Source organism: Myotis daubentonii, chromosome 4 (assembly GCF_963259705.1).
Source record: "Myotis daubentonii chromosome 4, mMyoDau2.1, whole genome shotgun sequence".
Lineage (NCBI taxonomy): Eukaryota > Metazoa > Chordata > Mammalia > Chiroptera > Vespertilionidae > Myotis > Myotis daubentonii.
The window spans coordinates 4,421,488-4,445,105 of NC_081843.1; the positions used below are offsets into that span (position 1 = coordinate 4,421,488).

Here is a 23,618-nt window from a genome sequence, read left to right on the forward strand (position 1 = left end):
CCTGATTCTATTATAATCAACAGTTCATTCTGTTCATCAGATTATTTATTCACTTGATTCTTAGATTCACTTGTTGATAGATGCATATTTGTTGTTCATAATTTGTATCTTTACCTTTTTCTTCCTCTTCCTCTTCTTAAAGGATACCTTTCAGCATTTCATATAATCCTGGTTTGGTGGTGATGAACTCCTTTAGCTTTTCCTTATCTGTGAAGCTCTTTATCTGACCTTCAATTCTGAATGATAGCTTTGCTGGATAAAGTAATCTTGGTTGTAGGTTCTTGGTATTCATCACTTTGAATATTTCTTGCCACTCCCTTCTGGCCTGCAAAGTTTCTGTTGAGAAATCAGCTGACAGTCGTATGGGTATTCCCTTGTAGGTAACTGAGTTTCTTTCTCTTGCTGTTTTTAAGATTCTCTCTTTATCTTTTGCTCTTGGCATTTTAATTATGATGTGTCTTGGTGTGGTCCTCTTTGGATTCCTTTTGTTTGGGGTTCTCCGCGCTTCTTGGACCTGTAAGTCCATTTCTTTCACCAGGTGGGGGAAGTTTTCTGTCATTATTTCTTCAAATAGGTTTTCAATATCTTGCTCTCTCTCATCTTCTGGCACCCCTATAATTCTGATGTTGGTACGCTTGAAGCTGTCCCAGAGGCTCCTTACATTATCCTCGCATTTTTGGATTCTTTTTTCATTTTGCTTTTCCGGTTGGATGTTTTTTGCTTCCTCGCATTTCAAATCTTTGACTTGATTCTTGCGCTCCTCTGGTCTGCTGCCGGGCGTCTGTATAATATTCATTATTTCAGTCTGTGTGTGCTTAATTTCTAGTTGGTTCCCCAATATAAGATCGAGGGTCTTATTAGTTTTCGTGTAGATCTCATTAAGTTTATCGGCAGCTTCTAAACAGTTCTTGAGAGACCTTAAAAGTGTGGTTCTGAACTCTATTTCTTCCATTGACAATTTTGTCCTGTTTCTTTGTCTCCGCATTTTGTTATGCTTCCTTGGCGCACCCCCTAGTGGTCTTTGTTCGAAGTCTTATAGTTAAATCTTGATTGTTGTAGCTAATTCCAGGGAGGGTTTGACCTCCAGGCCAAGTGGCTATGAGAATCAGCTGTGTCAGCAGTGAGAGAACTTCTGTCCTCTAGGGAGGTGTTAATCTAGCCTTTGCCTGAGGCTATCCGGCAAATGGTTCTGCGCTGGGCTTGGGCGGGGCGGGTCGCACAGGATCAACAGGGTGGGCCAGAGAGAGCAGTTATGGCGGCTCTCAGTCCTGTCCCAAGGGGCTCTGCCTCTCTGAGTCCCAGCACCCGCTGCAAAGCTCGGAGAGAAAGCTGCACTCGCTCTGACCTAAGCCAGACAGTCCCGCTTCTCCCGTTTGAGTCTGGGTCCCTAAAGACTCGCCCGGATCTGGTGCTCAGAGTCTGCGACTCTCTCCCGATTGAAAACAACAACCGCGCCCTCCGCCGCCAGCCCGCTCCGCGCACTCCGCACCTCAGAATTTGACTTCAGCACTGCGCCTCCTCTGAGTGTCCGTATGCATTTCTCTTTCCTCCTAGTTGTAGGACTTCCACTCAGCCAGCGTTCCTGTGGTTCTGGGTGATGTCCCTTCCGTTTTTTGGTTTCACTTTTGAAGTAGTTGTTCAAAGCAGCAAACTCCGGCGTTAACCTATGCCGCCATCTTGGTTCTCCTCCCAATTAGGTAATTTCTGCTGATCTGTCTTCACTGACTCCTCTCTCTGGTATTTCAGTACAGCTATTGATCCATAAATAGTGTTGTTGTTTTTTAAAGCACAGTTTTAAGTGATCTCCATCTTCTGATTTACCTAAAAAAAGAGAAAAAAACCCAATAGCTTTTTTGAGATATAATGCACATACCATACATTCACTCATTTAAATTCAATGGCTTTTAGCATATTTCCAGAGTTGTGCAACTATTACCACAATCAGTTTTAGTGCATTTTTTCATCAAAAATAAAGTCTCATAACCTTCAGTCAGGACACCACAATTTCCTATCTTCACCAGGATTAGGAAAACATCTACATTTTTTCCAAATACATTTGCCTATTATAAACCTTTTATATAAATTGTTTATATACACCCTTTCCATATTGATTTTATATAAATGCAATATGTAAATTTTTGTGATTGGCTTCTTTCACTTCATATAATGTTTTCAGAGTTTATCCTTGTTATAGCATGTATCATTACTTCATTCCTTTTTGTTGTTAAATATCCCATTGTATGAATATACTGTATTCAGTTGGTATATCCTTCATCAGTTGATGGGCATTTGGGTTGTTTACACCTTTGGGTTATTATAAATTGTACTTCTGTGACTACACATCTGTTAGTTTAATGTAGATATATGTTTTCATTTCTTTTGGGTATACACCTAGGAGTAGAATGAGTACCTCATGTGGTAACTCTGTGTTTAACTTTTTGAGGGACTGACAGGCTTAATTTAAAGTTGTACCATTTTACATTCTGGTCAGCAGTGTATGGAGGAACCAATATTTCAACATCCTCACCAGCACTTGTTGTCATCTATCTTTTTATTGTAGCCATCTCAATGGATGTGAAGTGGTATCTCATTGTGATTGTTATTTGCATTTTCCTGATGAATAATGACTTACCTGTATACAGGGGTGGGCAAAACTAGGTTTACAGTTGTGAGTACATGAAACACAGAGTTTATTTTTATATTATTACTAGAGGCCTGGTGCATGAAAATTCATGCACTGGAGTGGGGGTCCCTCAGCCTGGCCTTCCCCCTCTCACAGTCCGGGAGCCCTCAGAGGTGGGAGGTGACCCAGTGATCAGGGCAAGGCGATGCCCCTATCACACCTCTGCTGCTGCCACTGCCGGCAGCGCAAGCCTCAGCTGGCCATGGTTACCTGAGCCTCGGGCGGCCCTAGGCAGCTGGGCAACCACCATCTGAGGCTTCCCTGCACCTCGGGATGGTCCTAGGCTGTTGGGCAGTTGCCATCTGAGGCTTGCTTGCGCCTTGAGCCAGCCCTGGGCAGCTGGGGGGCTGAAGGGTCTGGGGGACTCCAGGGGCAGGTGCGCGGCAAGGCCGGACCTGTCTGAGGGAGGGCCTGGCCTTGCCGTGCACCTGCCACCCTGGCGGGGCTCAGGGGACTGGGTGCTGCCATCTTGTGGCTGTGGGCACTGTCATATTTGAGAGTGGGGCAGTCAATTAGCATATTCCCTCCTTATTGGCTGTGGGCACTTCCATCTTTGCAATGGTGTGAGGGTCAATTAGCATATTCCCTCTTTATTAGATAGGATTTATTAATTATTGTATTATTTCCCTTCTGAACAAGTCTAAACCTACTTTTGCCTACTGTATATGCTTTATAATGATTATTTAAAATTGTAGTAAAATTTTATAAAATACCTAAAATTGTTTTGAACTCCAAATTCCATTAAGTAGTTATGATAGCAATATTTGAGAAACAGTGTTTTTAAACTTATAATATTTAGACAAAATTTTGTCCATGTAAACTAGTATCTCCCCCCTCATGAGGAATTATCAGACATTTTTATTTAAGTGAACACTTTTCCTCTCTACAGTTAAAGGCTTTTATTCAGAAAGTGAGTTTGAGAAGTATGTGAAGTATGACTATAAATCTCAAAAAGTGCTGGCTGCCATTGTTTTTGACAATGACTTCGAAAACATCAATGACTCTCTGCCACTTCAGGTGAGAAAGTTTTATTTATAATTTTCTAATAATTGCCCTTCTAGTTCCTAAAATTTTAATGAATTTGACAAAATTAACTCTATTTTATAAATGAAAAAACCAATTTTTCCAAGAGGAAACTGCTAGTATACGGTAGAACAAGAATATGAATCCAGATCTTGTGCCTTAGATTTATGGGAAACTTTGACTACTCAAACAATGCTTCTAGTTCTATGAAGCATGGTGGTGTGATAAATAAAGCAGATGCATCTTCACTAATAGACAACCAGTCATGAGAAAAAACCCTCTTTCTTTGAATGAAACAGAATTTGAACCCTTTCATAAATCTCTAGGGAAAATTCAAAGGCTTTGCCACACTGATTTAGAATTAGGTCATCTATAGGCATTGAGAATCTGATTATAGCATAGCCACTGGGAAGGAGAGAGAAAGCGCTTTGAAATTGTTATCTCCTAAGAAGATCCTATAGAGATTATATTGGTGGTAGTGATGGAAATAAATGGTCAGTCTGCAATATATAAACACTAGAAGCCTGTTGCACGAAGATTCACGCAATAGGCCTTCCTTCCCCTGGCTGGCGGCACTGGTTTTCCTCCGGCACCCGGGACCCAGGCCTTTGGTCCGGCCGCAGCGGAGAAGCCAAGCCTCTTCAGTTCTTCAGTCTTTAGTCTTCACTCTTCACTCTGGCTGGAGCCTCCCGTCTTTGCTCTGTGCCTGTGTATGCAAATTAACTGCCATATTGTTGGGTTAATTTGCATACTCATCTGATTGGCTGGTGGTGTAATGGAGTGACACCAATTTGCATGTTTCTCTTTTATTAGTGTAGATGGAGCCAAATTCTGTGTTTAAAATACAGATGCTTGTCAGTTTAAGGCAAGATTAGTAAAGCCACTACTAGAATAGTTCATGTTATTTCTGTGTGTCCCATCCTTACATCCTTCTGTTCCAACTTCTTTCCATTTATGGAATCAAAATTAATATACATTGGCTTAAAGTATATTCAGTGCTATTTCAACTTTTATTTTTATCACTGATTGACTGTGCTATGTCCCCAAATATTTGAACTCGATTCCTGACACCAAAATTTCTCAAATGTTTTGCTCAGGTGCTTGGCCTTCTCCCCCAGTTTTATTTAGATACTAGTGGCCTGGTGCATGAAATTCATGCACGTTAAAAGGGGATTAATTAGATTTTAATATTGCTATTTGCCCTTTCTCTATAATATTATATTTAGATTTTTTTCTCTATAATAGAATTATCAGAGATGAAAGAAAATTAGTAAAATGTATATAAAAATCTTCCTCCTGTCAGAGTCTGGGGTGCACCTCGGGACCCAGAGTCAAGTCCCCACCCACCCGCGTGTACCTCAAAATCGTGCGACGCCAGACCCAGTCAGCCCCCCTCATTGGGCTAGATCCAGACCTGGCTGGTCCCACCCTTGTCAAGCCCCACCAGGTGGGGGGCACAGCCTCAGGTCCCCTGGCCTGGTGCCAGGGTGAGGATGTGGCCTGAGGTCCCCCAGCCTGGGCTGGGGCAGGGGGCATGGCTTGAGATCCACCGTCAAGCCGCACTGGGCAGTGGAGTGGCCTGCCATCCCCCAGCCTGGCTCTGGGGCAAGGGGTGCAGACTGAGGGTCCCCTGTCAAGCCCCACTGGGTGAGGGGTGTGGCCTGAGGCCCCCTGGCCCAGCACCAGGGTGGGGGGCACACCTTGAGGTCCCTAGTTAAGTCCCGCTGGGTGGGGGGCACAGCCTCAGTACCCCTGGCCTGGTGCCAGGGCAGGGGCATGGCCTGAGGTCCCCTGGCCTGGCACCAGGGCAGAGGGCGCAGCCTGAGTTCCTCCAGCCTGGAGCTGGGACAGGGAGCAACCTGAGGTCCCCTGGCCCAGTACCAGGGCAGGGGGTGCGCCTAGAGGTCCCCTGTCAAGCCATGCCTGGCAGGGAGCGCAGCACCAGGTCACCTGGCCTGGCACCGGGGTGAGGGGAATGGCCTCAGGTCCTCTGGCCCGGTGCCAGGGTGGAGGGCATGGCCTGAGGCCCCCAAGCCCAGCACCAGGATGGGGGGCGAACCTTGAGGTCCCCTGTTAAGCCCCTCCATGTTGGGAGACACGGCCTCAGGTCCCCTGGCCCAGTGCCGGTGGGGGGCATGGCCTGAGGTCCCCCGTCAAGCCCCACTGGGCGGGGGTGTGGCCTGAGGTCCCCCCCTTAAGCTGTGCCAGGTGGGAGGCGCAGCCTCAGGTAGCCTGTCAAGCCCCACAGGGGTCAGAAGGCGCAGCCTCAGGTCCCTGCTGGGAACTCGGCCTCACCTGTGGGTGCAGCCATCTTTGTGGCTGAGTTATGGTCAATTTGCATATTCCCTCTTTATTTTATAGGACTAGAGGCCTGGTGCACAAAAATTTGTGCACTCGGGGAGGGGGAGCGTCCCTCAGCCCGGCCTGTGCCCTCTCGCAGTCTGGGACCCCTCAGGGGATGACCATATGCTGGCTTAGGCCCACTCCCTGGGGTATTAGGTCTAAGCTAAGCTGGCAATCAGACATCCCTCTGGCAACCCAGGAGCCCTCGGGGGATGTCCACTTGCCAGCTGGGAGCAGGCCTAAGTTGCAGTCAGACATCCTTAGTGCTGCTGAGGAGGTGGGAGAGGCTCCCACCACCACTGCTGTACTGGCAGCTGTCAGCCTGGCTTGTGGCTGAGCAGAGCTTCCCCTGTGGGAGCACACTGCCCACCAGGGGGCAGCTCCTGCATTGAGCGTCTGCCTCCTGGTGGTCAGTGTGTGTCATAGTGACCAGTTATTCCCAGTCATTCTGCTGCTAGGGTCAATTTGCATATTATCCTTTTATTATATAGGATAGAGGCCTGGTGCACGGGTGGGGGCCGGATTGTTTGCCCTGAAGGGTGTCTCGGATCAGGGTGGGGGTCCCTCTGGGGTGCTTGGCCAGCCTGGGTGAGGGGCTGATGGATGTTTGCAGCCTGGTCACACCCCCTTCAGGGTGGGGGTCCCCACTGGGGTGCTTGGGCAGCCTGGGTGAGGGAATGATGGATGTTTGCAGGGTGGTCACACCCCCTTCAGGGTGGGGGTCCCCACTGGGGTGCCTGGCCAGCCTGGGTGAGGGGCTGATGGCTGTTTGCAGGCAGGTCACACCCCTTCAGGGTGGGGGTCCCCACTGGGGTTCTTGGCCAGCCTGGGTGAGGGGCTGATGGCTCTTTGCATGCTGGTCAAGCCCCCCCAGTTGGGACCCTCACCCCATGGAGGTTTGGCTAGCCTGAGTGAGGGGCTGATGACTGTTTTCAGGCTGGCCACCCCCCTTTAGGGTGGGGGGTCCCCACTGGGGTGCCTGGGCAGTCTGGGTGAGAGTCTGAGGGCTGTTTTCAGGCTGGCCAAGCCCCATGGCGATGGAAGCTCCCAGCCTCTCCTTTTTTTCTTTATTTTTTTATTCTGGGATTTATTTATCTTCTATAATTGAAACTTTGTTGCCTTCAGTGGAGCTCAGAGCCCCGCGGTAGGCGGGAAGCTTGGCTTCCTGCTCGCTCCAGCTCTGTGGCTATGGCCAGCTGAAGGAGGTATCTGGGGTTTATTTACCTTCTATAATTCAAACTGTGTTGCTTTGAGTGGAGCTCAGAGCCAGCCACGGCAGGTGGGAAGCTTGGCTTCCTCCAACACTGGAGCAACCAAGTCTCCTGCTTGCTCCAGCTCCCTGGCTGCCGGCTGCCATCTTGGTTGGGTTAATTTGCATATAGTCATTCTGATTGGCTGGTGGGCATGGCTTAAGGCAGGGGTGGGCAAACTTTTTGACTTGAGGGCCACAATGGGTTCTTAAACTGTACCGGAGGGCCGGAACAAAAGCATGGATGGAGTGTTTGTGTGAACTAATATAAATTCAAAGTAAACATCATTACATAAAAGGGTATGGTCTTTTTTTTTTTTTTTTTTTAGTTTTATTCATTTCAAACGGGCCAGAGACGGCCCGCGGGCCATAGTTTGCCCACGGCTGGCTTAAGGTGTAGGGAAGGTATGGTCAATTTGCATGTCTGTATTTTATTAGATTAGATAATTGACATATAATATTGTATATGTTTAAGATGTACAAGTATATATTGCAAAATGTTTACCACAATAGGTTAACTACATATTCATCCCCTCACAGAATTACCATTTTTGTTGTGTGCTGAGAATATATCTATCTATCTATCTATCTATCTATCTATCTATATATATATATATATATAGATATACCCCTTCCCCCAGCAAATGCCTTCACCCCCCTAGTGTCTGTGTCCATTGGTTATGCTTAAATGCATGCATGGAAGTCCTTTGGTTGGCTCTATTGCAACCATCACAACCCCCCCTTCTTCCCTCTGAAGTTTGATGATCTGTTCCATGCTTCTCTGTCTCTATTTTTATTCATCAGTTTATGTTGCTTATTATATTCCACAAATGAGTGAGATTATGTGATAGTTATCTTTCTCTGAATGACTTATTATGCTTAGAATAATGCTCTCCATGTCCATACATGCTATTCCAAATGATAAGAGTTCTTTCTTTTTTACAGCAGCGTAGTGTTCCATTGTGTAGATGTACCACTGTTTTTTAATCCACTCATTTGCTGATGGGCACTTAGGCTGTTTCCAAATCTTAGCTATTGTGCTGCTATGAACATAGAGGCACATATATCCTTTCTGATTGGTGTTTCTGATTTCTTGGAGTATATTCCTAGAAGTGGGGTTACTGGGTCAAATGGGAGTTCCCTTTTTAATTTTTAAGGAAAGTCCATACTGTTTTCCACAGTTGCTGAACCAGTCAGCATTCCCACCAGCAGTGCAAGAAGGTTCCTTTTTCTCCACATCCTTGCCGGCCCTTGTCGTTTGTCGATTTGTTGATGATAGCCATTCTGACAGGTGTGAGATGGTACCTCATTGTTGTTTTGATTTTCATCTCTTGGATTATTAGAGACTTTGAGCATGTTTTCATTTGTCTCTTGGCTTTCTGAATGTCCTCTTTTAAAAAGTGTCTATTTAGGTCCTTTGCCCATTTTTTGATTGGATGGTTTATCTCCTTTTGTTAAGTTGTATGAGTTCCCTATAAATTTTGGAGATTTGAGATTGAAAAAGACACAATGAAATGGAAAGATCTTCATTGTTCATGGTTTGGAAGAGTCAACATAGTTAAAATGGCCATATTACCCAAAGCAATATACTGATTTAATGCAATTCCCATCAAAATCCCAATGAGAGCCCTAGCAGGTGTTTTCAATGGTTAGAGCATTGGCCCATGCACTGAAGGGTCACAGGTTCAATTCCTGGTACCTAGATTACAGGTTCCTCCCTGGTCCACTGGGGGGTGCACAGGTGGCAACCAATTGATGTGTTTCACATCGGTTTTTTTCTCGCTCTTTCTTTTTCTCCTCCCCCTTTCTCTCCCTCCCTTCCACTCTCTCTAAAAAGCAATGGAGCCCTAGCTAGTTTGGCTTAGTGGATAGAGCATTGGCCTGTGGACTACAGGGTCCCGGGTTAGATTCCAGTCCAGGTCACATTCCCCGGAGTTGCAGGCTCGATCCCCAGTAGAGGCATGCAGGAGGCAGCCAATGGATGATTCTCATCATTGATGTTTCTATCTCTCTCATCTCCCTTCCTCTTTGAAATAAATAATAATATATAGTTTTAAACAGCAATAGGAAATCTATCCTCCAGTGAGGATTAACAACAATAAAAATAATCCCAATGACATTCTATGAAGAAATAGAACAAAAACTCATGAGATTTGTATGGAACCACACACACACACACACACACACACACACACACACACAAAACAACAACCTGAAAAGCCAAAGAAACCCCCCCCCCCCAAAAAAAAGGAAGCTGGAGGTGTCACACTCCCTGACTTCAAATTATACTACAAAGTGACAGTAATAAAAACTGTACGGTATTGGCAGGAAAGCAGACACACATACAAATGGAACAGAATTGAGAGCCTAGAAACAAAACTACATGTGCATAAGCAAATAACTTTTGACAAAGGAGCCAAAGACATACAATTAAGAACAGAAAGCCTTTTCAATAAAACATGCTGTGAAAATTGGAAAGCCACATGCAAAGAATGAAATTAGACTTTTTTTTATTCCCACATATAAAAGTTGACTCAAAGTAGATCCAAGACTTAAATATAAGGCCTGAAGCAATAAATCATGTAGAAAAAAAACATAAGCACTAAACTTATGGATGTTGGTTTTAGAGAATATTTAAAGAATTTGATCCCAAAGGCAGGGGAAGGAAAGGCAAAAATAAATGAATGGGAATATTGGACTAAAAAACTTCTGCACAGCAAAAGAAACTGCCAAAAAAACAGAAAGGCACCCAAGCAAATGGAGAAGGTATTTGAAAACAGTTCCAACATTGGTTAATGTTGGGACTGTCCAGCAGACCCTGAGCAACTGATGAATGATTACTCTCACACATTTCTGTGAAAAAGAGGGCTAAGGGACTGCCTGGCTAAAGGAATCAGACAGCCCTATTCGCCTGCCTCCTTGGGCTTTTATTGTAGCAACAGTTTGAACTAAAATCTAGATGCTATCAGCAGGGTAAGTCTCCTTGTAGTGTCTTTAAAACAAGGACATTTTGAAGTCTAAATATAAAGATACCAGAAAAATACCCAGGCGCTCAGACTTGTTTGCAAAAGTCAAGGCAGGGTCTGCCACCTTTGGCAAGAATCTTTTAGAGCAGTGGTTCTCAACTTGTGGGTCATGACCCCTTTGGTGGTTGAACAACCCTTTCACAGGGGTCGCCTAAGACCATCCTGCATATCAGATATTTACATTATGATTCATAACAGTAGCAACATTACAGTTACGAAGTAGCAACGAAAATAATTTTATGGTTGGGTCACAACATGAGGAACTGTATTTAAAGGGCCAGAAGGTTGAGAACCACTGTCCTAGAGGCCTCCAACCTTTCAGTGAATCCTCCTTACAGACTTTCCAACCAAGTCTCTTCTTCCCCACAGGTTAATATTCAAAATATGTAAAAACTCATACAATTCAACATTACAAAAATAAATAATCCAACTAAAAATGGGCTGAGGACCTAAACAGACTCTTCTCTCAAGAAAACATACAAATGGCCAAGATATATATGAAAAGATGCTCAAGTTCACTAGCTATTAGAAAATGCCAATAAAAAATAAAATAAAGTGAATTTAAAATAAAAAACGATAATGAGATACCACCTTACACCTGCTTGAATGGCTATAATCAACAACACTAGTAATAACAAGTGTTGAAGAGGTTGTGGAGAAAATGAAACCCTAATTTACTACTCACTGCTGGTGGTTCAGGCACTAATGAAAACAATATTGAGGTTCCTCAAAATATTAAGAATAGAGTTATCATATGACCCAGCAACCCCTCTTCTGGGTATATACCCCAAAACTTTGAAAACATTTATTCATAATGATATATGCACCCCTATGTTCATTGAAGCATTATTAGCGGTGGCCAAGGCATGGAGAAAACCAAAGTGTTTTTTAATAGATGGTTTGATGAAGAAGAATGGTACATATATACAATGGAATACTACTCAGCCATAAGAAAAGATGAAACACTGCCATGAACAACATCGAAGGAGATTGAGAATTTCATGCTAAGCGAACTAAGTCAGAAAAAGTCAAGCACCATATGATTTCACTCATAAGTGGAATATAAAACTGAAAGCAACAAATGAACAAACAAGAAAAACATACAAAACTCATACACTCAGACAGCAGTATGGTTACTAGATGGAGGTGGGGAGTGTGGTAGGAAAGGGTAAGGGGGTCTAATACATGGTGATGGAAGACTTGACTGGGCACACAATGCAATATACATGACCTGATGTATGAAAGAAATGTACACTTTTTAAATTCACCAATGTCACCCCAATTCATGTAACTTTAAAAAAGAAACATTAAACAAATAAAACTAAAAAGATACCATCCATGGAGAGATTAATATTTAGAATATATAGAGAACTCCTAAAAGTCCCAACAAGAAAAATTTAAAAAAAGAAAATGAATTCAAAGATAGGCAATGGACATCAACACATTTCTTCAAAGGGGTTAAATAAGTAGTGAATAAGCACATGAAAAATGTTCAGTATTGCTAATCATGAAGGAAATATGCATCAAAACTACACTGAGATGCCACCTCACATCAGTTAGGATAGCTAATATCAAAGCATGGAAATAGGTCTTGGTGAGGATGTGGAGAATTAGAGCTTTATGGACCTTGCACTGTTGGTGGTAAAATGGTATAGCAGCTGTGGAATCACATGGAGGTTCTCAAAAATTAAAAATAGATTACTACATGTCCACACAACTCCACTTCTGGGTATATAATTAAAAGAATTGAAAGTAGGTCTCTTTGAGACCTCTTTCTACCCAATGTTTATAGAAGCATTATTCATAATAGCTTAAATGTGGAATCCACCTGAGTGTCCATGGGTGAATAGATAAGTAAAATGTGGTTTATACATACAGTGGAATGATATTCAGGCTTAAATGAAGGAAATTCTGATACACAATTTAACATGTATGAATCTTGAGGACATTATTCTAAGTGAAATAAATCCCAAATGACAAATATTGCATGATTCTACTTATGTGAGGTATTTAGTCAAAATCTTAGAGACAGGAAATATAATGGAGGTTCCTAGGAGCTGTGGCTGGAGGAAGAATGGGTAGTTATTGTTTAACTAGAGGCCCAGTGCATGAAATAATGCACTGGGGTGCAGGTGAGGGGATGCCTCAGCCTGGCCTGTGCCCTCTTGCAGTCCAGAACCCCTCAGGAGATGTCTGCCTAAACTGACAGTCAGGCATCCCTCTTGCAATCCAGGATCCCTCTCTCCTTACTGAGCACCTGCTCACTCCTTACCACTCGGCTCACTGCTCCTGAGCACTGCCGCAGAGGAGGGAGAGGCTCCTGCCACCACCACTGCACTCGCCGCCATGAGCCCAGTTTCTGGCTGAGTGGTGCTCTCCCTGTGGGAGTGCACTGACCACCAGGGGGCAGCTTCTGCATTAGCAAAATTCATGCTCAGGTAGGGTCCCTACACCTGGCCAGCGATAAGGGCTGATCTGTGAGGCGACTGGTGGGGTTATTAGGGGGACCCCACTGGCACCCGCCTTGGCTGGCCTGGGGCCTGCAGACTGGGGACAGCTCCTGTGTTGAGCCAGTCTGCCCTCTGGTAGTCAGTGCACAGCATAGTGACAGGTTGTTCCACCGGTCGTTCTGCCATTTGGTCAATTTGCAAATTAGGCATTTATTATATAGGATAGGTATAGAGTTTCAGTTTTACAAGATAAAAAGAAGTATAGAGATGAATGATGGAGATGGTTACACAGAAATGTGAGTATATTTAAAACCACTGAAGTGTACACTTAAAAATGGTTAAGATGATAAATTTTGTTATGTGTCTTTTATCATAAATTAAACAAACAAATAAATAAGCATACACAACTATTTAGCTAAATCTCCAAGGAATTATGTGGGTTGAAAAAACAATTTCAAAATATTACTACTGTGATTCCACGCATACAACATTTTTTACAATACAAAATGTTAGAAATGAAGAACATATTCTTGGCTGTCAGAGAATAGCTAGCAGGATACAAAATTAACACCCAGAAATCTATGGATTTTTTATACACCAATAATGAACTCACAGAAGGAGAAATGGAAAAAAAATCCCATTTACCATAGCAACAAAAAAATAAGATACCTAAGAATAAATTTAACCAAGGAGGTAAAGGACCTATATTCAGAAAATTATAGGATGCTGAAAAAAGAGATAAAGACATAAACAAATGGAAGAATATACAATGATCATGGATTGGTAAAATCAATATCATTAAAATGTCCATACTATCCAAAGCAATGTATAGACTCAATGCAATCCTCATTAAAATACCAACAGCATACTTCAAAGACCTGGAACACTCTCCAAAAATTTATCTGGAATAAATAGCTGTAGCAATCTTGAGAAAGAAGAACAAAATTCCAGATATCAAGCTATATACTACAAAGCCACTGTTCTCAAAACTTCATGGTACTGGCACAAGAACAGACATATAGACCAATGGAACAGAACAGAGAACCCAGAAATTGGCCCAGGTCATTATACTCAATTAATATTTGACAAAGGAGGCAAGAGCGTATAATGGAGTTAAGACAGTTTTCAATAAATGGTGTTGGGAGAATTGGACGGATATATGCAAAAAATTGAAACTAGACCACCAACTTACACCATACACAAAAATAAAATCAAAATAGATAAAGGACTTAAACATACAACAGAAAACCAGAAAAATCTTAGAAGAAGCCATAGGCAGCAAAATATCAGACATATGTCATCTTTACCGATACAGCTCCTAGGGCAATGGAAACTAAGGAGAAAATAAACAAATGGGAATTCATCAAAATAAAAAGCTTCTGCACAGCACAAGAAACCATCAACAAAACAACAAGAAAGCCACTGCATGGGAGAACATATTTGCCAATGTTATCTCCAATAAGGGTTTAATCTCCAAAATTTATACGGAACTCACACAATTTAACAAAAGGAAGATAAACAATCCAAAAAAATGGCCGAAGGAACTGAATAGACAGTTTGAAAGAGGACCTACAGATGGCCAAGAGACACATGAAAACATGTTCAGATGCAAATCAAATCAACAGTGAGGTACCATCTCACGCATGTCAGAATGGCTATCATCAATAAATCAACAAACGACAAGTGCTGGTGAGGATGCGGAGAAAAAGGAACACTCGTGCACTGCTGGTGGGAATGCATATTGGTGCAGCCACTGTGGAAGACAGTATGGACTTTCCTCATAAAGTTAAAAATGGAACTCCCATTTGACCCAGTGATCCCACTTCTAGGAATATATCCCAAGAAACCAGAAACACCAATCAGAAAGGATATATGCACCCCTATGTTCATAGCAGCATAATTTACAATAGCTAAGATTTGGAAACAGCCTAAGTGCTTATCAGCAGATGAATGGACTAAAAAACAGTGGTACATCTACACAATGGAATACTACGCTGCGGTAAAAAAGAAGGGATGCCTACCATTTGCAACAGCATGGATGGAACTGGAGAGCATTATGCTAAGTGTAATAAGCCAGTCAGAGAAATGTAAGTATCATATGATCTCACTCATTTATGGAATATAAAGAACAACATAAACTGATGAACAAAAATAGAACCAGAGTTGAACAGACTGTCCAACCTATGAGGGAAGGCGGGGAGTTAGAGATCAGCCAAAGGACTTATATGCATGCATATGAGCATAACCAATGAACACAGACAGGGGAGAGGGAGGACATATGCTGAGGTGTGGGGGTGGCGGGGGAGTGGGCAATGGGGGAAAATGGAGACTTAACATAAATATTATTTAAAGTATTACGTAAGTCTCCTTTTTCCCCCATTGACCACTCTCCCAGATAAGGACACGTGTAATACCTTAATAACAAAAGGAATCCAAAGAGGACCACACCAAGACACATCATAATTAAAATGCCAAGAGCAAAAGACAAAGAGAGAATCTTAAAAGCAGCAAGAGAAAGAAAGTCAGTTACCTACAAGGGAATACCCATACGACTGTCAGCTGATTTCTCAACAGAAACTTTGCAGGCCAGAAGGGAGTGGCAAGAAATATTCAAAGTGATGAATACCAAGAACCTACAACCAAGATTACTTTATCCAGCAAAGCTATCATTCAGAATTGAAGGTCAGATAAAGAGCTTCACAGATAAGGAAAAGCTAAAGGAGTTCATCACCACCAAACCAGGATTATATGAAATGCTGAAAGGTATCCTTTAAGAAGAGGAAGAGGAAGAAAAAGGTAAAGATACAAATTATGAACAACAAATATGCATCTATCAACAAGTGAATCTAAGAATCAAGTGAATAAATAATCTGATGAACAGAATGAACTGTTGATTATAATAGAATCAGGGTCATAGAAAGGGAATGGACTGACTATTCTTGGGGGGGAAAGGGGTGTGGGAGATGTGGGAAGAGACTGGACAAAAATCGTGCACCTATGGATGAGGACAGTGGGTGGGGAGTGAGGGCGGAGGGTGGGGCGGGAACTGGGAGGAGGGGAGTTATGGGGGGGAAAAAAAGAGGAACAAATGTAATAATCTGAACAATAAAGATTTAATTAAAAAAAAAAAAGAAAAAAATTTTTTTTTTTAAAAATTGTGTGTTGTAAAAAAAAAAAAAGAAAATAAACCTCTATAATAAAAAGGGTAGTGTCAGGGAATAACTATCAGAAAAAAGGGATGTTGGAACTGTTTTGTATCTTGAACTTTCACATCTGATAAAGTTGTATAGAACGTAATACATGTGACATGTGAGTACAAGTAAAACTAGGGAACTCTGAATAGGATTAGTGATTTGTATCAGTGTTAATACCCTGGGTAAAACATTTCTTGGGGGAGAAACCAAGATGGCGGCATAGGTTAACGCCGGAGATTGCTGCCTCCAACAACCACTTCAAAAAACAACTAAAAGATGGAATGGACATCATCCAGAACCACAGGAAGGCTGGCTGAGTGGAAACCCTACAACTAGGAGGAAAGAGAATATCATACCCAGACTCAGAGGAGGCGCAGTGCTGAAGTGAAATACTAAGGTGTGGAGTGCGCGTGGAGCGGGCTTGCGGCGGAGGGCGCGGTTGTTGTTTTCAATCGGGAGGGAGTTTCAGACTCTGAGCTCCAGATCCAGGCGAGTCTCTAGGGACCCAGATTCAAACGGGAGAAGCGGGACTGTCTGGCTTTGGTCGGCACTCGAAGGCAGCTTTCTCTCCGAGGTTTGCAGCGGTTGCTGGGACTCTGTGAGGCAGAGCCCCTAGGGACGGAACTGAGAGCAGCCATAACTGCTTGCTCTGCCCGCCCTGTAGATCCCCGGGGACCCACCTAGCCCAAGCCCTGTGCAGAGCCATTTGCCGGATAGCCTCAGGCAAACACTAGATTAGCACCGCCCTAGAGATCCAGCACAGAAGCTCTCCCACTGCAGACACAGCGGACTCTCATAGCCAGTTAGCCTGGAGGTCAAATCACCCCCAGTATTGCCGACAACAATCAAGGCTTAACTACAACAAGACTGCGCACAAAGACCACTAGGGGGTGCATCAAGAAAGCATAAAAAATGCGGAGACAAAGAAACAGGACAAAATTGTCCATGGAGGATATAGATTTCAGAACCACACTTTTAAGGTCTCTCAAGAACTGTCTAGAAGCCGCCGATAAATGTAGTGAGATCCTCAAGAAATCTAATGAGACCCTCGATGTTGTGATAAAGAACCAACTAGAAATTAAGCATACACTGACTGAAATAAAGAATATTATACAACCACCCAACAGCAGACCAGAGGAGCGCAAGAATCAAGTCAAAGATTCAAAATGCGAAGAAGCAAAAAACACCCAACCGGAAAAGCAAAATGAAAAAAAGAATCTGAAAATATGAAGATAGTGTAAGGAGCCTCTGGGACAGCTTCAAGCGTACCAACATCAGAATTATAGGGGTGCCAGAAGATGAGAGAGAGCAAGATATTGAAAACCTATTTGAAGAAATAATGACAGAAAACTTCCCCCACCTGGTGAAAGAAATAGACTTACAGGTCCAGGAAGCGCAGAGAACCCCAAACAAAAGGAATCCAAAGAGGACCACACCAAGACACATCATAATTAAAATGCCAAGAGCAAAAGACAAAGAGAGAATCTTAAAAGCAGCAAGAGAAAGAAAGTCAGTTACCTACAAGGGAATACCCATAGGACTGTCAGCTGATTTCTCAACAGAAACTTTGCAGGCCAGAAGGGAGTGGCAAGAAATATTCAAAGTGATGAATACCAAGAACCTTCAACCAAGATTACTTTATCCAGCAAAGCTATCATTCAGAATTTAAGGTCAGATAAAGAGCTTCACAGATAAGAAAAAGCTAAAGGAGTTCATCACCACCAAACCAGTGTTATATGAAATGCTGAAAGGTATCCTTTAAGAAGAGGAAGAAGAAGAAAAAGGTAAAGATACAAATTATGAACAACAAACATGCATCTATCAATAAGTGAATCTAAGAATCAAGTGAATAAATAACCTGGTGATCATAATAGAATGAGGGCCATAGAAAGGGAATGGACTGACTATTCTTGGGGGTAAGGGGTGTGGGAGATGCGGGAAGAGACTGGACAAAAATCGTGCACCTATGGATGAGGACAGTGGGTGGGGAGTGAGGGCGGAGGGTGGGGCGGGAACTGGGAGGAGGGGAGTTATGGGGGGAAAAAAGAGGAACAAATGTAATAATCTGAACAATAAAGATTTTTTTTAAATTTTTTATTGATTTTTTTGCAGAGAGGAAGGGAGAGAGATAGAGAGTCAGAAATATCGATGAGAGAGAAACATCGATCAGCTGCCTCCTGCACATCTCCTACTGGGGATGTGCCCGCAACCCAGGTACATGCCCTTGACCGGAATCGAACCCGGGACCTTTCAGTCCGCAGGCTGACGCTCTATCCACTGAGCCAAACCGGTTTTGGCAGAACAATAAAGATTTAATTAAAAAAAAATACCCTGGGTATGGTATTATATTATAGTTTCATGAAATTTTATCATTGGGGAAAATTAGTTGAAGATTATACACAATCTGTTTATTATTTCTTAAAACTGCATGTAAATTTACAATTGTCATATCTATCTTGCTCTATAATGCCTAATATGCTAAGTGTCCGGTTGTCCGATCATCTGTTCAACCAATCAAAGCATAATATGCTAATGATATGCTAAGGCTGCTCAACTGTTGGCTATGATGTGTACTGACCACCAGGGGGCAGACACTCAATGCAGGAGCTGCCTCCTGATGGTCAGTGCGCTCCCACAGGGGGGTGCTGCTCAGCCAAAAGCTAGGCTCAGGTGAGAGCAGCGGCCACGACAGGAGCCTCTTCCACCTCCAGGGCAGCGCTAAGGATGTCTGACTGATGGCTTAGGCCCGCTCCCCCGCCATCAGTCAGACATTCCCCAAGGGCTCCTGGATGGTGTGAGTGTGCAGGCTGGGCTGAGGGACCCATCCAAGTGCACAAATTTCATGCACTGGGCCTCTAATATGTTATATTACATTCAAAAAGAATTGTTTTCTTGATTGAGAAAAGGACATGTAATGCAAAATCACACTTTTGATAGTTGGAAATTGCCGATTGTTTTGCAGTACTTTATTATATTGGGTGTCTTGTCTTTCTTGCGTTTTTTAGTTAGCTAATGAATGAATATATTAGATAATTTGGGGTTTTAGTTGGGATTTTACTTCTTTGGATCTTTGCTGTTTCTATTAACCCAGTGGTCAGCAAACTGCAGCTCGCGAGTCACATGCGGCTCTTTGGCCCCTTGAGTATGGCTGTTCCACAAAATACCATGTGCAGGCACACATGTACAGTGCGGTGAAACTTCGTGGCCCATGTGCAGAAGTTGGTATTTTGTGGAAAAGCCACAGGGGCCAAAGAGCCGCATGTGGCTCATAAGCCGCAGTTTGCCGACCACTGTATTAACCATGGCATTATTTTAATAAATGTTATACTACCAACCTAAAAAATTAAAGTTGTTTTAATATTTAAATTAAAAATATTTTAAAAATCTATATAAGGAGGTAATGTGCAAATTTGTCCTAATGGCATCATAGTAATGACCAATTTGCATATTAACAGGCCAGCAGGAGGCTGCGCATGCAGCAGGGGTTTTTCTGTGCTCGGGCACTCACAGCTGCGGGAGTCAGGCCTGTGTCCCGGGCGCCTGCAGCGGTGGGAGTCAGGCCTCTGTCCTGGGTGCCACAGTGGCGGGAGCCAGGCCTGTGTCCTTGGCACGACAGCAGCGGGATTCATGTGTGGTCCATCACCAGTTAGAAAGCATCTCAGGGTGAGGACCATCACCTCAACTAGAACTCAAGATGGTCCCCTGGCCTGGCCTGGGCCCTCCTCAGAGGCAAGCCTTTCCTCCATATTCACTGCACAGGACAGACAGGGATGCCTAAGAGGTTGGAGCCATGGTGCCCCATCCCTACCCTACTTCCCTGGCCTCCTTCACTGTGGCCTCCACAGAAGGGTATGTATGAGAGCCCTTCCCCTGCTACCTCTCACCACTGTCTCCGGCAATCCTCAACACACAGGCTTTCAAGTGAGTAGTGCCCTACTCACTTCCTCTCACTCCATTCCAGGGCCTGTGCTCTGGATGGGGCCTTTGGAATCAGGGCTCTGGGGTTTTACAACAGAGCTGGGGTGGGAAAGGGTAAACAGCACCAAAGTTGGCTGATATGGCCACCCACCTCTGCCTCAGCTTGACCAATTAGTTCAGCCTCAGAACATGGCACTCAGGGAGGATCCCTACTTCCCCAGCAATGGCTCTAGGGCAGCCGTGGGCAAACTACAGTCCATGGGCCGGATCCGGCCCATTTGAAATGGATAAAACTAAAAAAAAAAAAAAGACCATACTCTTTTATGTAATGATGTTTACTTTGAATTTATATTAGTTCACACAAACACTCCATCCATGCTTTTGTTCCGGCCCTCTGGTCCAGTTTAAGAACCCATTGTGGCCCACCCCTGCTCTAGGGCCTTGGCCCCAGTACTAACCTCCTCTTCCCCTTGGCCCTCCCCACAGCTGGTGCTTGCTGAAGCTCCGTGTGCCTTACTTAACCACCTTCCTTCCTGTTCCTACAAAGGAAGCTGCATCTTTGTATGTTATCCTATATAATAAAGAGGTAATATGCAAATTGACCATCACTCCAACACACAAGATGGCTGCCCCCATGTGAACATAAGATGGCCAGCAGGGGAGGGTAGTCATGGGCGATCAGGCCAGCAGGGGAGGGCAGTTGTGGGGGACCAGGCTGGCAGGGAAGGGAAGTTAGGGGTGACCCGGCCAGCAGGGGAGGGCAGCTGGGGGCGATTGCGCTGGCAGGGGAGCAATTAGGCGTCAATCAGGCTGGCAGGGGAGTGATTAGGAGGTGATCAGGCTGGCAGGTAGAAGCAGTTAGGGGCAATCAGGCAGGCAGGCAGGTAGGCAGGCAGGCGAGCAGTTGGGAACCAGCATTCCTGGATTGTGAGAGGGATGTCCGACTGCCTGTTTAGGCCTGATCCCGGTGGGGTCCCAGATTGGAGAGGGTGCAGGCTGGGCTGAGGGACACACACACACACCCATGCATGAATTTCATGCACCAGGCCTCTAGTATTCATATAAACTTTGTAACGTTTTTTGGGGGGAAAAACGATGACCAAGAGAATGCCACAGTCACCGTGTCCGGAGTCCGGCTCAGGAGAACGGAGAGACGGGAGAATTCCATAAACTGGCCGATGCCAAGATATTTCTGAGTGACTGACTGGCGTGTGACAGTTGTGTGACCGCAGAGGAAGGAGTCCAAGTTTCTCAGCAGAACACCCAGGACTTCTTCCATGTTTTGAACCTTTGCTTTGGTTTTCAGAATTCCCTGCTCCCCATCTGTTGGCTCCCTCCTTCTGAAAGGTGCTGTCGTCATCACATGGGTGCAACTCGAATATTGTATCTCAAAAGGATTGCCCCAATGTATGTATCCTTTTATCTGACGATGAAAAAATCCCAAAGAATAAGAATGGAGACAGACTACTGACCTTTAGGCTTAAAAAAATCTGGAAGTGTCCTGCGAAGAGCTGAGACTTGGTTCTGTCCATGCACCTCAGAGAGATTAGATGAGGAAATAAATGGCCCTGTTTGGCCCTGATTTTACCCATTTATGTTACTCTTGAAGGTGACTTTGCCACAATGTGAATAAACTGCCACCTTTTGGAGGGGCTCATCCGAAAGTCTGCATTCCCAACTTTTCTTGAAACAGATCTATGTTCTGCAGCTGTGGCCATCATCCTGAGACCAGGTCCCGTCGCTGGGATTTAGGGGGCACTGGAGTGGAGGCTCTCCCCACCGTGCCCTTTTACATTCAGGGATTGAGCTGAACTCACTTTGGGGGAGGCCTGGCAAGGGTGACAGATGTCACAGATAGAAGGAAAGAGAATGGAGATGCAGACACCCTGCTTGGTCCCTGCCTGGGTAGGGTCAGGCAGATGAAGGTCAGCCAGCCTGCCCCATAATTGGGTGAGATAGTGTCTTATGTGTCCACCTCTCATCCCATGGACCCGGCCACACCCCTCAGCTCTGGACAGCCCACTGTGTTCCATGACAGCACGGTCTGCCCTCACATGTTGCTCGCCCTAAATGAGTAGGAAGAGAGCAGTTGGCCTATAGACAACTACACAGAAAGATAGGGCTCATGGCTGGTGAGTGCAGTAGTGGTGGCAGGAGTCTCACCTGCCTCCGTGGCAGCACTAAGGAGCAGCAAGCCAAGTGGTAAGGAGCAGTGAGTAGGCAGGCGGTAAGAAGCGAGGGGTCCCAGATTGCGAGAGGGATTTCCAACTGTTGGCTTAGGCCCGGGCCTAAGCCAGCAGGTGGACATCCCCTGAGGGGTCCTGGACTGCAAGAGGGTGCAGGCTGGGCTGAGGGAATTTTGTGCACTGGGCCTCTAGTACATTAATAAAATGAATTATCAAAGCACAGTGTTGGAGCATTTATTTACATATATGTGACAATGTATTAGCAGCGAAGATACTTATTTTTTATTTATATATTTATTTATTTTAAATCTTTATTGATGAGAGTATTATAGATTCTCCCAGTTTTCCCCCCATTGCCACCCTACACCCAGTTCCCACCATGCCCCAGGCCTTCATCACCCTATTGTCTGTGTACATAGGTAATGCATATCCTATGTAATGAAGGAAACATGCAAATTAACTGTCCCTCCACTATGCTCAAGCCATGCCCACCAGCCAGTGAGGAGTGAGTATGCAAATTAACCCAACAAAGATGGCGGGTAATTTGCATACACAGCAGAATGGGAGAGCCAGCAGCTTGCGGGGGGGGCATGACTCTCTTGGTCGCTACCTTAGGGGGACATGGTTCCCTCAGTCACTGGACGGAGAGCCGGAGGCTTGCGGGGACATGGCTCCCTTGGTTGGGGAAAACCCAGAGCATGGGGAGCACCAGGAATTCTGCGAATAGTAGTTTTGATGGCAGCCCCAGGACTGGAAGTGGAAGCCCAGAGCGCAGGGAGCAGTAGGAATGCTGGGAATTGTAGTTCTCCTAGACACTAGAGCAAAGTGAGCCTGGAGCAAGTTACTGTTGTGGTTGGGATGGAGGGAAAGCAAAGGTGAGAGACATAAGTAAAATCAGAGTGTCTAAGAAAAATTAAAGGGAAGATAACCTAAAACTTCCAGGAAATCTCCACCAATAAAGCAAAGAAAAAAAAAAAGCCTCTATTATTCTGTGAGCAACAAACCAAACTAGGTTGGGGGTTTCAGACAATTCACGCATATGAGTGCAAAGACAGACAGAAACTCCCGGATTGGAGAGGGCTCCCAGATTGGAGAGGGTGCAGATAGGGCTGAGGGCCCCCCCTCTCCACCCCTTTCCCAGTGCACGAATCTTCGTGCACTAGGCCCCTAGTATGCATATAAGATCTTTGGTTAATCTCTGCCCCCCTTCCCCTTGAGATTTACCAGTGTGTTCCATGTTTCCATGCCTTTGGTTCTATTTTTTTTATCAATTTATTCTGTTCATCAGACTCCTTGTTCATTTATTTTGATTTATAGATCCATTTGTTGATTGGTATGTGTTTATTGCCATTTTATTGTTTACTAGAGGCCCGGTGCATGAAATTCGTGCACTCAGGGGGGAATCCCTAAGCCCAGCCTGTGCCCTCTTACAGTCTGGGAGCCCTCGGGGGACATCTGACTGACGGCTTAGGCCCGCTTCCCACGAGGAGCGGGCCAGAGTGAGCCTAAGATGACAGTCAGACATCCTTAGCACTGCTGTGAAGGC

General features: G+C 44.5%; 1 protein-coding gene across 1 annotated transcript in view; it reads left to right on the forward strand.

Annotated features, from left to right (window-relative positions):
* The window catches only part of LOC132232635 (phospholipid-transporting ATPase ABCA3-like), a 323,040-nt gene that overhangs the window by 3,305 nt on the left and 296,117 nt on the right, over positions 1-23,618 (forward strand). The window contains exon 3 of the mRNA XM_059692030.1: positions 3,573-3,700. Coding sequence (XP_059548013.1) covers positions 3,573-3,700 — 128 coding nt within the window. The remainder of the gene's footprint in view (positions 1-3,572; positions 3,701-23,618) is intronic.